General features: G+C 61.1%; 1 protein-coding gene across 1 annotated transcript in view; it reads right to left on the bottom strand.

Moving 5' to 3' along the window:
- The window catches only part of LOC133356694 (contactin-2-like), a 250,453-nt gene that overhangs the window by 13,898 nt on the left and 222,730 nt on the right, over positions 1-13,825 (bottom strand). The window contains exons 17-21 of the mRNA XM_061574335.1: positions 6,692-6,762; positions 3,521-3,761; positions 2,063-2,199; positions 1,509-1,590; positions 868-969 (exon numbers count right to left, since the gene is read on the bottom strand). Coding sequence (XP_061430319.1) covers positions 868-969; positions 1,509-1,590; positions 2,063-2,199; positions 3,521-3,761; positions 6,692-6,762 — 633 coding nt within the window. The remainder of the gene's footprint in view (positions 1-867; positions 970-1,508; positions 1,591-2,062; positions 2,200-3,520; positions 3,762-6,691; positions 6,763-13,825) is intronic.

A 13,825-nucleotide genomic window follows, 5' to 3' on the forward strand; every position in this document is an offset into this window, starting at 1 on the left:
TCATTTCAATTCTATATTTCCAAACTGGAGCAGAGCATTATAACTACAGTCATTAGTGGTCGCACACCACATCTATTGTATGCCAATACACTCGGAAGTTTCCACCAAGCAACACTCAAGAACACCAAGCCTAGAATTGGGCTTGGCCTACCGCCTCAGTGGGAGGAGAGAGGTTGTCATGGACAAGCGGAGAGATTTCCCACAGCCAGGTTTGTGCCAGGAGCTCCATCCCAAATGTAATCCCAAATGTGATCCCAAATGTGATCCCAGTGTTCCTATCTGAGGGGAGTGGTGATGCCGTGGTTCACGCACTGCGCTATGAACACCGTGAGCTGCGCTCAATACCCGGTTACGGCTAAGATTAGCGGTGAGCGATCATCTGAACTAGTTCCGGGCATTCCAGCCTGGTGAAGTATGGTCCAGGTGATGCCTTCATCTAGCAGTTGATTGCTAAAGGGCTTACTTTTATTCCAATATTGACCTAATGAAGGCCACATCGTGGCTTAGTAAATGTAACTTTGGTGTGACCTTTGGCAAGGTGAAGAGTTTTGACGATTTGTCAAAGATGTGAATTCAGCCCTTATTTCATTACTAGTAGTACAATGCCCGTGCACTCAGGAAAGCCTGATCGAGTCTCAAGGCTCTTCGCTCAGGAGGGTCCTGCCAAGTTTTTTTCACAATTGAGAGCGATGTTCCTGCTGTGCCTATTCGTGATCCCAATGGTGTCGTTTGCAGGCAATTTTTCAGCACTCCGATGTTTGTTCCAAACTGGCGGTTACACCGCTGTGTGCGCGAGTGCTAAGCACCACGTCGCGGGGCGAGTAACGCTGGGCCCGGAGTGTTCACGTGGTGGCTGGGGCTCTTTACCGTTCTTATTCGTGTGGACGCTGGCGACGGGGCTCGGGGGCCCCACGCCGCCCGTGTTGTAGCCGCGCACATCCACGTGGTACAGCGTCTTCTGCACGAGGCCTGCGACACACGGAGCCACGCGCCTCGAGTCCCACGCATTCGGTTGTCGCGCTCTTTCATCGCCCCCCCCCCCCCCACCGCCCCCACCGCACGTCTCAAGTTGGAGGAGGGGCCACAGCGAGCGTCGGGTCGGCGGGTCGGATTGCCTGGCGCTGGAGCGGGAGTGGAGAGGGGGAGGAGGCGGGGGGACCGGCTCCGTCGCGTGGAACGCTCGAGGGCCGGTGGCGTCGCCGGGTCATAGCGACTCTCGGAGCGGGGAGCGTGGGGGGACAGAGGCCTCGGGTTGGATCGAGCCAAAGCTGCTGCCACACAACAGCAGCAGCAGCAGCAGCGGAGATTTCTTCTGAAGTGGCCGTGAACCCACAGAGCTAAATTAATGGCGAGAATCCGGCTACAAATGAGAAGTGGTTTAATGGGACCGCGAAACCGATCGGAATGCACCCCAGCCCATCAGACCTGGGAATCTCAGCAGGTGTAAGCAGCAGAGTATCTGGTGGGTACAGTGTGTGTTGGCGATGAGCCGGAATCGCCCCGCTCACCTCTGATGATGACGCTGTTGGTGACCTCGGTCTGAACTCTCTCTGCTGCCGCTTGGTTGTCCGTGGATTTCCAGTAGCGTATCTGGCCACCAGAGAGCGTCGCACACAGCCACAGGGGTAGAAACCAGACTCGCGGAGCTCACAGAGCCTCGGTGGGTCGCGGGGGGCAATGAGCCGGACATGGCGCGGGACAAACGAGGACACCGCTGTGCACACGCTCCGAGCGGACCTCATTGGAGAGTTTTTACCAAGAGAATATAAACAGTTTTAAATAAACCGTAGTAGTCACCTCCATAGCCACCCCACTAGAGTCAATACGAAGTGTCTGGCCTGTCTCTCAGTGTAATTCCCAGCATGCACCGCTTCCTGCTTCTCTGTCATTGTCCACGTGTCGGATCTGCGTAGCGTGACCGTGAACGTGCCCTTCAGGCACACGGCCTACGTGACGCGGGAGAGGATGCGTTGAAGAGGTTTTTTTTTTATTTTATTGAGCCAGCATCCGTCCAAACTTAAATGCGAAATCTGAAATCCGGTGAGCCGAGCGTTTACCTTACCTCGTATCCCACGATTCGCCGGCTGGTGGCGTTGGGCAGAATGGGCTCCCAGGTGACTTTGAATTCCGTGTAATTGACGGCGCAGGCCGTGCGAGCGATGGGGAACGCCCTTGCCCTGCGCGGAGCCACGTCCGGCTCTGTGAACAGCGGCGTCCTCATTAACTTGGGGACGCCTCCGCCCGCGCCAAAGGTGCAGCCGTGCAAGTGCCTGCTCACACCACCGCTGGAGGAAGGGCCTCCACTAAAGTGAGATCCCTTGGGTGTTTGGCTTTCTCTTCCTCAATGACCAGACGTCTTGTAAGTGAGCGTGCCCACATTGTATCCCACCAAATGCAACCTGCCATCGTAGACTGGTGGACCCACCATCTACACCGCTGGACTGCTCGCTGGGTAGAGGCTGGGAGAGGTTTAAGAAACTCGCCCCCCATTGCTTGCACTTCTGCGCCGGGAGATGGAGTTGAGCGGTGCTGCAGATGGCCATGCCACCGTGGCAGATCCTTTTGTTGCTCAGTTAAAAGCATAACATGTTTATTGCTGTTCACATCTATAATAGTATTCTTGGTTCTTTCGGTAAAGTCACGTAGAAGGGGAATAATAAAAAAAAATGAAAATATAACACAATAAAATTATCACGACGTTTCGACTGCAACACAAGCAATCATCATCAGGTGTAAAATCCACAGCAAGAAATTTTTCTGAACATAGATGGACTCGTCCATCTGACCAACTGCCAAATCGCTGTCTGTGGTGCTGACGTTAAGAGGAAAAAAACGCCACTTTTTTCAAATTTTCTTGCTGTGGATTTCACACCTGATGATGATTGCTTGTGTTGCAGTCGAAACGTTGTGAGAATTGTATTGTTTTATATATTTTTTACTTTATTATTTCCCTTCTACGTGAATTTACCGAAAGAACCAAGAATATGAATCCCTGCAGTCACGAAAGCTTTAAACAAAATCTATAAGAATATTTATTGCTGTTCACATCTATGAATGCGCTCCAAACCAGGAACAGATTCGACCAGTTTTATTTGTCCATGCGGTTACCGGGAATGCAAAACGAGCCTGGGGTTTCAAGGCCCCACTCACAGAATCCCATCGGCGTCTCCCGCCGGGGCTCTCCGTGCGGGGGCTGGGCAGCTGGGGCCACCAGACCAAGATGCCGGCACGCGACGGGCGACTCGTTTCAGCCGACACCGCGGGATCTTTAACGTCCACCGTCAACCGGACGGCTCCGGGTATTTCAAGGCTAATGCAACCGGCGGCAGTATTAACCAGTGCGGCCTGTCGGGCACGGACCGCGAATCCCTCTCGACAAGTGTCGCTGTGACTTTCTGGCCCGCCCCTACTGGACACCTGCGAACAAGAGGCTTCGCAAGCCCACCAGATTCCTCCTGCGGTCTGCGTAACGTTTCTGAACGCGAAGCGGCGAGCCGCGCGGGGCACCGTGCCGGCTCACCGTCCTCGGCGGAGTGCACCACGACCACCTGGCTGTAGGGGCCCCCGCCGTGGACGTTGCTCGCCTGCATCTGGACCTCGAAGGGCACGTACGGCTCCAGGCTCGCGTTCTTGTAGACGAAGCGCGACGCGTCGGCGTCGCCGATCACCACCGTGGTCCACACCTTGTCCGCGCTGTCGAGCGGCCGGAACCTGATGTTGTAGGTGAACCTATCGCCAAAGCGGTACTCCTGCTCCACCGACTGTGGGAGCATGGCGGGGGGGCGGGGGGGGGGGGGGGCATGGTCAACGGGAGGGCGGCCCACGCACGGCGGCGCCGGTACTACACAGCGCTACCGACTCGTGCGAGTCTCCGGCGATCACGTTGGGAAGTCCGCCAGCATTGGTTCAAACTTGACTCTGCCGATGAGACACTGCATGTCAAAACCGGTCCAGAGATCAGCTTGTTTTGAACCAAAGCTGCTAAAATGATGCGCTCCGCAGAAGGCACTGTGGGTGATGGAATGTGTAAATAAAATATGAAATCCTACAAAATCATCGCTGCACGTTTTGTATTTTCCTTCCACATTTCCCCTTGCAAGAGAGATTCGTGCTGCAGCGGGGTTTCGCTCGGTTGGACCGAGGTAACCACCAAGAGAGCAGCCTCCGGTTTTCCAGCTCGTAACACGGCAACGAGATGGTGTCACCGGTTTACGGGGAAATTGATGGCATCGTTCCCGCACGCAAAACGCGCCTGAGCCACGTCACAGGCCGGTACGCACGATCACTCACGCGCTGTCCCTGGCACACGCACCGCTTCACCACACCGCAAATCGATGATTGTGCCTTATCATGTTCATGCTTGGCTATGGGGGCGTTAAGAAGGGGCGTTCGAGTCGAGGCCAGGTGGTAACTCGAGAGACCAAGGAGAGCGTTGTTTTCTAGAGTGACATGGGTCACCAACGTGACAACAGCAAAACAAATACTATAAAGCATAGCAATAGAGCGAATAGAAATCAGGGCAAAAGCAACCGTGTCGCATGGGAAACCTAAAATACTGCACAAACATAATCAATGTTAAATCATTAATTCCATGGGATGTAAGCTGGCTCGGGCAGATTGTTTTTAGACTCATCGTTGTACAGTACTTGAGGTACGTAAACATTCAACAGATGTGCGTGAGTCGATGCGTCAATCAAGTATTGGGCAGTGTTCATCTCAAGTCTTGGCCATGAGCTTGTTGTGATGGAAATTCTACATTCCTATGACAGGGGCCAGAATATCTTTGTAAACTACATTTTAAATAGATAAAAATACGCATCGCCCTCGACAGCCAGGAGGGAGGGTCGATTATAAGCAACGAAGCATGCTCACGAAGGACCCATAGGACCGGAGTCTCATTCCGACGATGTTTGCCGCCAGGATTAATCTCTTTTGCGGTGGGGTAACGGGGCAGAGCTCAACTCTGTATCGGCCGTTGGCTGTGAAGCGAAGTTGGGAATGTAGAAGGCCCTTCACAGCTCCGCCACCAGGATTTCCAATTTACAGAACTGGGGAAGTCTGATTTGGAGATAGCAGAAGTGCGCCCATTCCGTGCTCACCCCCCATCTAGGAGAATGCAGCAGCGGAGATTCTATTGGGAGGACCGGGGCTCGGTGAGTTGTTTTGAGAGCAAGCGGCAGTAATCACGGACTCATCCCCAAATGCAAACAGAAATGTCCCGCTTGCAGCGGAGACAGTTGTGTGTCATCATCGCCCGAGCGAGGAAGCCGACCAGGCTGCCCCTGCATTTACAACTGGACCTTGCTGTCCAGCCAAATACCCATCACAATGTTCTTAATTCTAAGAGGCATAGATGTAACGAGGATGAATATTTTTTTCGGAGCAAGTAACCACTGAAATAACTCCTGAAAGCAGTGGCGACGTGGTAGTGGTGGCGCAGTGGTGGTGGTGTAGTGGTGGTGGTGTAGTGGTGATGGTGTAGTGGTGGTGGTGGTGCAGTGGTGGTAATGGTGCAGTGGTGGTGGCATAGTGGTGGTGCAGTGGTGGTGGTGGTGGTGTGCACAGCTTTCTAAACAGGAGACTGCTACAGTAAAAATACTGGCCAGGGGTTGATCCAGACGTAAAATTCCTCTCGGAAATGTTTTTGCAATCAGTGGTCATCCTAGAGATAGACCCTGCCATAGGAATGTCGAATTTGCACTCCTGGCTCATGGCGAGTTTGTCAAGGAGTTGTGCCCTGATAGCAAGTTCAGCGTTGCTTGCAGGCACGTGGGAGTAAAGATGAAGTCGACATTCTTCAGGAATACACAGGAATGAAAATGCAGGTATTACTACAGGACCCAACACCCCGCTAGATGCCTTCAGGATTAAGATGAATCGAACGTTGCACGTGAAAGTTCACACGAGTGTTCTAGCCACTACTGCCTGATTTCTAGCCACTACTGCCTGATTTCTAGCCACTACTGCCTTATTTCTAGCCACTACTGCATGATTTCTAGCCACTACTGCGTCGTGGTGCTCCAACAAGAAGCATGCCGAACACACCCACGGCACGGAGAACAGAGAACGCCTCGTCACACCGCAGCGGTCGACAGCTGCACATTGGTCGCAGAAAACGGATGAAGGTAGCAGGAGGCCAAATCGGTGATATGCAACGCGCCGGCCGCTTGACGCGTTGACACGATGACAGCAGCGGGGCGGCCGGGTGGCCCAGAGGTCAGAGCGTTGAGCCGGCACCGATGAGATGCTGGGCTCCCATCGAGGCAGCCGCCCGCGACTCAAACCGCCGGGTGAAGCGACTTGATGGCTTCAGCCTCGTCACGAGAAAACCATCGCTTTGAATAAGCCGTTGCTCGCAATTAAGCTGAATTGCAGCTCTGTCGTGCAATTAACATGACTGTGATATAGAGAGCAGGTGGGCAAGCGCTGTTCTCCACGGTGTGGAGAAGAGGATCACCGGGAGGGCTCTCAGAGGTAGCTCTGCTATATCCACTTATGTTGGCTGTTGTCGAGCGAGAAGGGTTCCTCTGCTCTGTGTCGTCTCGCGGGCGCAGCGACAACGACGACAGCGCTGGAGGAATGCGGCACACAAACTTCGAGCGGCACAAGCAGAGGGGAGACCCGGGGGGCAGCCGGGCTCGGGCGAGGGGGGAGGGCGAGGGGGGAGGGTGGGGCCGCACGAGCCGCGCACCTTCCACGTGATGGTGAGCTCCCGATGGACGCCCCCGCCTCCGCCGATCTTCGAGGGCACAATTGTGGGAACTGCGTCGCCACATCGACCCACGCAAGGATTAATCACCCACACGCAGCGTGGAGGGACGCACGCGGGGATAGGGTTAAGCAACTTGGAGTTTCACAGTTATATATTTTTTTTTCAAGAAGGCAATCAGGAAAAGCATGTTGTGATGGCTGTTGACATATTTGCAGGATGGAGGGCAGGTCAATGAAACGGGGATGTGGCTGAGTGAGGGGTGTGGCTGGGTGAGGGGTGTGGCTGGGTGAAGGGTGTGGCTGGGTGAGGGGTGTGGCTGGGTGAGGGGTGTGGCTGGATGAGGGGTGTGGCTGGGTGAGGGGTGAGTGAGGGGTGTGGCTGGATGAGGGGTGTGGCTGGGTGAGGGGTGAGTGAGGGGTGTGGCTGAGTGAGGGGTGTGGCTGAGTGAGGGGTGTGGCTGGGTGAGGGGTGTGGCTGCGTGAGGGGTGTGGCTGGGTGAGGGGTGTGGCTGGGTGAGGGGTGTGGCTGAGTGAGGGGTGTGGCTGGGTGAGGGGTGAGTGAGGGGTGTGGCTGGGTGAGGGGTGTGGCTGAGTGAGAGGTGTGGCTGGATGAGGGGTGTGGCTGGGTGAGGGGTGTGGCTGGGTGAGGGGTGTGGCTGGGTGAGGGGTGAGTGAGGGGTGTGGCTGGGTGAGGGGTGTGGCTGGGTGCGGGGTGTGGCTGAGTGAGGGGTGTGGCTGGGTGAGGGGTGTGGCTGGGTGAGGGGTGTGGCTGGGTGAGGGGTGGCTGGGTGAGGGGTGAGTGAGGGGTGTGGCTGAGTGAGGGGTGTGGCTGGGTGAGGGGTGAGTGAGGGGTGTGGCTGGGTGAGGGGTGTGGCTGGGTGAGGGGTGAGTGAGGGGTGTGGCTGAGTGAGGGGTGTGGCTGAATGAGGGGTGTGGCTGGGTGAGGGGTGTGGCTGAGTGAGGGGTGTGGCTGGGTGAGGGGTGAGTGAGGGGTGTGGCTGAGTGAGGGGTGTGGCTGGGTGAGTGAGGGTGTGGCTGAGTGAGGGGTGTGGCTGGGTGAGGGGTGTGGCTGGGTGAGGGGTGTGGCTGAGTAAGGGGTGTGGGCTGGGTGAGGGGTGTGGCTGGGTGCGGGGTGTGGCTGAGTGAGGGGGGTGGCTGAGTGAGGGGTGTGGCTGAGTGAGGGGTGTGGCTGGGTGAGGGGTGAGCGAGGGGTGTGGCTGGGTGAGGGGTGTGGCTGGGTGAGGGGTGTGGCCGGGTGAAGGGTGTGGCTGGGTGATGGGTTAGTGAGGGGTGTGGCTGGGTGAGGGGTGTGGCTGGGTGAGGGGTGTGGCTGGGTGAGGGGAGTGGCTGAGTGAGGGGTGTGGCTGGGTGAGGGGTGTGGCTGGGTGAGGGGTGAGTGAGGGGTGTGGCTGGGTGAGGGGTGTGGCTGGGTGAAGGGTGTGGCTGAGTGAGGGGTGTGGCTGGTTGAGGGGTGTGGCTGGGTGAGGGGTGAGTGAGGGGTGTGGCTGAGTGAGGGGTGTGGCTGGGTGAGGGGTGTGGCTGGGTGAGGGGTGTGGCTGAGTGAGGGGTGTGGCTGGGTGAGGGGTGTGGCCGAGTGAGGGGTGTGGCTGGGTGAGGGGTGTGGCTGGGTGAGGGGTGAGTGAGGGGTGTGGCTGGGTGAGGGGTGTGGCTGGGTGAGGGGTGTGGCTGGATGAGGGGTGTGGCTGGGTGAGGGGTGAGTGAGGGGTGTGGCTGGGTGAGGGGTGTGGCTGGGTGAGGGGTGTGGCTGGGTGAGGGGTGAGTGAGGGGTGTGGCTGGGTGAGGGGTGTGGCTGGGTGAAGGGTGTGGCTGAGTGAGGGGTGTGGCTGGTTGAGGGGTGTGGCTGGGTGAGGGGGTGTGGCTGAGTGAGGGGTGTGGCTGGGTGAGGGGTGTGGCCGAGTGAGGGGTGTGGCTGGGTGAGGGGTGCGGCTGGGTGAGGGGTGAGTGAGGGGTGTGGCTGGGTGAGGGGTGTGGCTGAGTGAGGGGTGTGGCTGGGTGAGGGGTGTGGCTGGGTGAGGGGTGTGGCTGGGTGAGGGGTGTGGCTGGGTGAGGGGTGAGTGAGGGGTGTGGCTGGGTGAGGGGTGTGGCTGGGTGCAGGGTGTGGCTGAGTGAGGGGTGTGGCTGGGTGAGGGGTGTGGCTGGGTGAAGGGTGTGGCTGGGTGAGGGGTGTGGCTGGGTGAGGGGTGAGTGAGGGGTGTGGCTGGGTGAGGGGTGTGGCTGAGTGCGGGGTGTGGCTGAGTGAGGGGTGTGGCTGGGTGAGGGGTGTGGCTGGGTGAGGGGTGAGTGAGGGGTGTGGCTGAGTGAGGGGTGTGGCTGAGTGAGGGGTGTGGCTGGGTGAGGGGTGTGGCTGGGTGAGGGGTGTGGCTGGGTGAGGGGTGAGTGAGGGGTGTGGCTGGGTGAGGGGTGTGGCTGGGTGCGGGGTGTGGCCGGGTGAGGGGTGTGGCTGGGTGAGGGGTGTGGCTGAGTGAGGGGTGTGGCTGGGTGAGGGGTGAGTGAGGGGTGTGGCTGGGTGAGGGGTGTGGCTGGGTGAGGGGTGTGGCTGAGTGAGGGGTGTGGCTGGGTGAGGGGAGTGGCTGGGTGAGGGGAGTGGCTGGGTGAGGGGTGTGGCTGGTTGAGGGGTGTGGCTGGTTGAGGGGGTGGCTGGTTGAGGGGTGTGGCTGGGTGAGGGGAGTGGCTGGGTGAGGGGTGTGGCTGAGTGAGGGGTGTGGCTGGGTGAAGGGTGTGGCTGGGTGAGGGGTGTCGCTGGGTGAGGGTGTGGCTGGGTGAGGGGTGTCCGCTGAGAGAGGGGTGTGGCTGAGTGAGGGGTGTGGCTGGGTGAGGGGTGAGTGAGGGGTGTGGCTGGGGTGAGGGGTGTGGCTGAGTGAGGGGTGAGTGAGGGGTGTGGCTGAGTGAGGGGTGTGGCTGAGTGAGGGGTGTGGCCGGGTGAGGGGTGTGGCTGGTTGAGGGGTGTGGCTGGGTGAGGGGTGTGGCTGGGTGAGGGGTGTGGCTGAGTGAGGGGGTGTGGCTGGGTGAGGGGTGTGGCTGGGTGAGGGGTGTGGCCGGGTGAGGGGTGAGTGAGGGGTGTGGCTGGGTGAGGGGTGTGGCTGGGTGAGGGGTGTGGCTGGGTGAGGGGTGAGTGAGGGGTGTGGCTGAGTGAGGGGTGTGGCTGAATGAGGGGTGTGGCTGGGTGAGGGGTGTGGCTGAGTGAGGGGTGTGGCTGGGTGAGGGGTGAGTGAGGGGTGTGGCTGAGTGAGGGGTGTGGCTGGGTGAGTGAGGGGTGTGGCTGAGTGAGGGGTGTGGCTGGGTGAGGGAGGGGTGTGGCTGAGTGAGGGGTGTGGCTGAATGAGGGGTGTGGCTGGGTGAGGGGTGTGGCTGGGTGCGGGGTGTGGCTGAGTGAGGGGTGTGGCTGAGTGAGGGGTGTGGCTGAGTGAGGGGTGTGGCTGGGTGAGGGTGAGTGAGGGGTGTGGCTGGGTGAGGGGTGTGGCTGGGTGAGGGGTGTGGCTGGGTGAGGGGTGTGGCTGGGTGATGGGTGAGTGAGGGGTGTGGCTGGGTGAGGGGGTGTGGCTGCGTGAGGGGTGTGGCTGGGTGAGGGGTGTGGCTGGGTGAGGGGTGTGGCTGAGTGAGGGGTGTGGCCGGGTGAGGGGTGAGTGAGGGGTGTGGCTGGGTGAGGGGTGTGGCTGAGTGAGAGGTGTGGCTGAATGAGGGGTGTGGCTGGGTGAGGGGTGTGGCTGGGTGAGGGGTGTGGCTGGGTGAGGGGTGAGTGAGGGGTGTGGCTGGGTGAGGGGTGTGGCTGAGTGAGGGGTGTGGCTGGGTGAGGGGTGTGGGCTGGGTGAGGGGTGTGGCTGGTGAGGGGTGTGGCTGGGTGAGGGGTGAGTGAGGGGTGAGGCTGAGTGAGGGTGTGGCTGGGTGAGGGGTGTGGCTGGGTGGAGGGGTGTGGGCTGAGTGAGGGGTGTGGCTGGGTGAGGGGTTGTGGCTGGGGTGATGGTTGTGGCTGGATGCGGGGTGTGGCTGAGTGAGGGGTGTGGCTGGGTGAGGGGTGTGGCTGGTGAGGGTGAGTGAGGGGTGTGGCTGAGTGGAGGGGGGTGGCTGAGTGAGGGGTGTGCTGGGTGAGGGTGTGGCTGGGTGAGGGTGTGCTGAGTTGAGGGTGTGGCTGGTGAGGGGTTGGTGGCCGCGTGTGAGGGGGTGGGGGGTGTGGCTGGGTGAGGGTGTGGCCGCGTGAGGGTGTGGCTGGGTGAGGGTGTGGCTGGGTGAGGGGGAGTGAGGGGTGTGGCTGGGTGAGGGGTGTGGCTGGGTGAGGGGTGTGGCTGGATGAGGGGGGTGGCTGGGTGAGGGGTGAGTGAGGGGTGTGGCTGGGTGAGGGTGTGGCTGGGTGAGGGGTGAGTGAGGGGTGTGGCTGAGTGAGGGGTGTGGCTGAATGAGGGGTGTGGCTGGGTGAGGGGTGTGGCTGAGTGAGGGGTGTGGCTGGGTGAGGGGTGAGTGAGGGGTGTGGCTGAGTGAGGGGTGGGCTGGGTGAGTGAGGGTGTGGCTGAGTGAGGGTGTGGCTGGGTGAGGGGTGGTGGTTGGGTGAGGGGTGTGGCTGGGTGAGGGGTGTGGCTGGGTGAGGGGTGTGGCTGGGTGTGGGGTGTGGCTGAGTGAGGGGTGGCTGAGTGAGGGGTGTGGCTGAGTGAGGGTGTGGCTGGTGAGGGGTGAGTGAGGGGTGTGGCTGGGTGAGGGTGTGGCTGGGTGAGGGGTGTGGCCGGGTGAGGGGTGTGGCTGGGTGATGGGTTAGTGAGGGGTGTGGCTGGGTGAGGGGTGTGGCTGGGTGAGGGGTGTGGCTGGGTGAGGGGTGTGGCTGGGTGAGGGGTGTGGCTGGGTGAGGGGTGTGGCTGGGTGAGGGGTGAGTGAGGGGTGGCTGGTGAGGGGTGTGGCTGGGTGAAGGGTGTGGCTGAGTGAGGGGTGTGGCTGTTGAGGGTGTGGCTGGGTGGAGGGTGAGTGAGGGGTGGGGCTGAGTGAGGGGTGTGGCTGGGTGAGGGGTGGCTGGGTGAGGGGTGAGTGAGGGGTGTGGCTGGGTGAGGGGTGTGGCTGGGTGAGGGGTGTGGCTGAGTGAGGGGTGTGGCTGGGTGAGGGGATGGCTGGGTGAGGGGAGTGGCTGGGTGAGGGTGTGGCTGGTTGAGGGGTGTGGCTGGTTGAGGGGGTGGCTGGTTGAGGGGTGTGGCTGGTTGAGGGGTGTGGCTGGGTGGAGGGGAGGTGGCTGGGTGAGGGGTGTGGCTGAGTGAGGGGTGTGGCGGGGTGAGGGGTTGGCTGGGTGAGGGGTGTGGCTGGGTGAGGGTGTGGCTGGGTGAGGGGTGTGTCGCTGAGAGAGGGGTGTGGCTGAGTGAGGGGTGTGGCTGGGTGAGGGGTGAGTGAGGGGTGTGGCTGGGTGAGGGGTGTGGGCTGAGTGAGGGGTGTAGTGAGGGGTGTGGCTGAGTGAGGGTGTGGCTGAGTGAGGGGTGGTGGCCGGGTGAGGGGTGTGGCTGGTTGAGGGGTGGGGCTGGGTGGAGGGGTGTGGCTGGGTGAGGGGTGTGGCTGGGTGAGGGGGTGTGGCTGAGTGAGGGGTGTGGCTGGGTGAGGGGTGTGGCTGGGTGAGGGGTTTGGCCGGGTGAGGGGTGAGTGAGGGGTGTGGCTGGGTGAGGGGTGTGGCTGGGTGAGGGGGTGTGGCTGGGTGAGGGGTGAGTGAGGGGTGTGGCTGAGTGAGGGGTGTGGCTGAATGAGGGGTGTGGCTGGGTGAGGGGTGTGGCTGAGTGAGGGGGTGTGGCTGGGTGAGGGGTGAGTGAGGGGTGTGGCTGAGTGAGGGGTGTGGCTGGGTGAGTGAGGGGTGTGGCTGAGTGAGGGGTGTGGCTGGGTGAGTGAGGGTGTGGCTGAGTGAGGGGTGTGGCTGAATGGGGGTGTGGCTGGGTGAGGGGTGTGGCTGGGTGCGGGGTGTGGCTGAGTGAGGGGTGTGGCTGAGTGAGGTGTGGCTGAGTGAGGGGTGTGGCTGGGTGAGGGGTGAGTGAGGGGTGTGGCTGGGTGAGGGGTGTGGCTGGGTGAGGGTGTGGCTGGGTGAGGGGTGTGGCTGGGTGATGGTGAGTGAGGGGTGTGGCTGGGTGAGGGTGTGGCTGCGTGAGGGGTGTGGCTGGGTGAGGGGTGTGGCTGGGTGAGGGGTGTGGCTGAGTGAGGGGTGTGGCCGGGTGAGGGGTGAGTGAGGGGTGTGGCTGGGTGAGGGGTGTGGCTGAGTGAGAGGTGTGGCTGGATGAGGGGTGTGGCTGGGTGAGGGGTTGGCTGGGTGAGGGGTGTGGCTGGGTGAGGGGTGAGTGAGGGGTGTGGCTGGGTGAGGGGTGTGGCTGGGTGCGGGGTGTGGCTGAGTGAGGGGTGTGGCTGGGTGAGGGTGTGGCTGGGTGAGGGGTGTGGCTGGGTGAGGGTGTGGCTGAGTGAGGGGTGAGTGAGGGGTGTGGCTGAGTGAGGGGTGTGGCTGGGTGAGGGGTGTGCTGGTGAGGGTGGGCTGAGTGAGGGGTGTGGCTGGGTGAGGGTGTAGCTGGGTGAGGTGGTGTGGCTGGGTGCGGGGTGTGGCTGAGTGAGGGTGTGGCTGGGTGAGGGGTGTGGCTGGGTGAGGGGTGAGTGAGGGGTGTGGCTGAGTGAGGGGTGTGGCTGAGTGAGGGGTGTGGCTGGGTGAGGGGGGTGGCTGGGTGAGGGGTGTGGCTGAGTGAGGGGTGTGGCTGGGTGAGGGGTGGCCGCGTGAGGGGTGTGGCTGGGTGAGGGGTGTGGCTGAGTGAGGGGTGAGTGAGGGTGTGGCTGGGTGAGGGGTGTGGCTGGGTTAGGGGTGTGGCTGGATGAGGGGGGTGGCTGGGTGAGGGTGAGTGAGGGGTGTGGCTGGGTGAGGGGTGTGGCTGGGTGAGGGGTGAGTGAGGGGTGTGGCTGAGTGAGGGGTGTGGCTGAATGAGGGGTGTGGCTGGGTGAGGGTGTGGCTGAGTGAGGGGTGTGGCTGGGTGAGGGGTGAGTGAGGGGTGTGGCTGAGTGAGGGGTGTGGCTGGTGAGTGGGGGTGTGGCTGAGTGAGGGGTGTGGCTGGGTGAGGGGTTGGCTGGGTGAGGGGTGGGCTGGGTGAGGGTGTGGCTGGGTGCGGGG

This window comes from Lethenteron reissneri, chromosome 55 (assembly GCF_015708825.2).
Source record: "Lethenteron reissneri isolate LAM-NWPU_2019-01 chromosome 55, ASM1570882v1, whole genome shotgun sequence".
Taxonomy (NCBI): Eukaryota; Metazoa; Chordata; class Hyperoartia; order Petromyzontiformes; family Petromyzontidae; genus Lethenteron; species Lethenteron reissneri.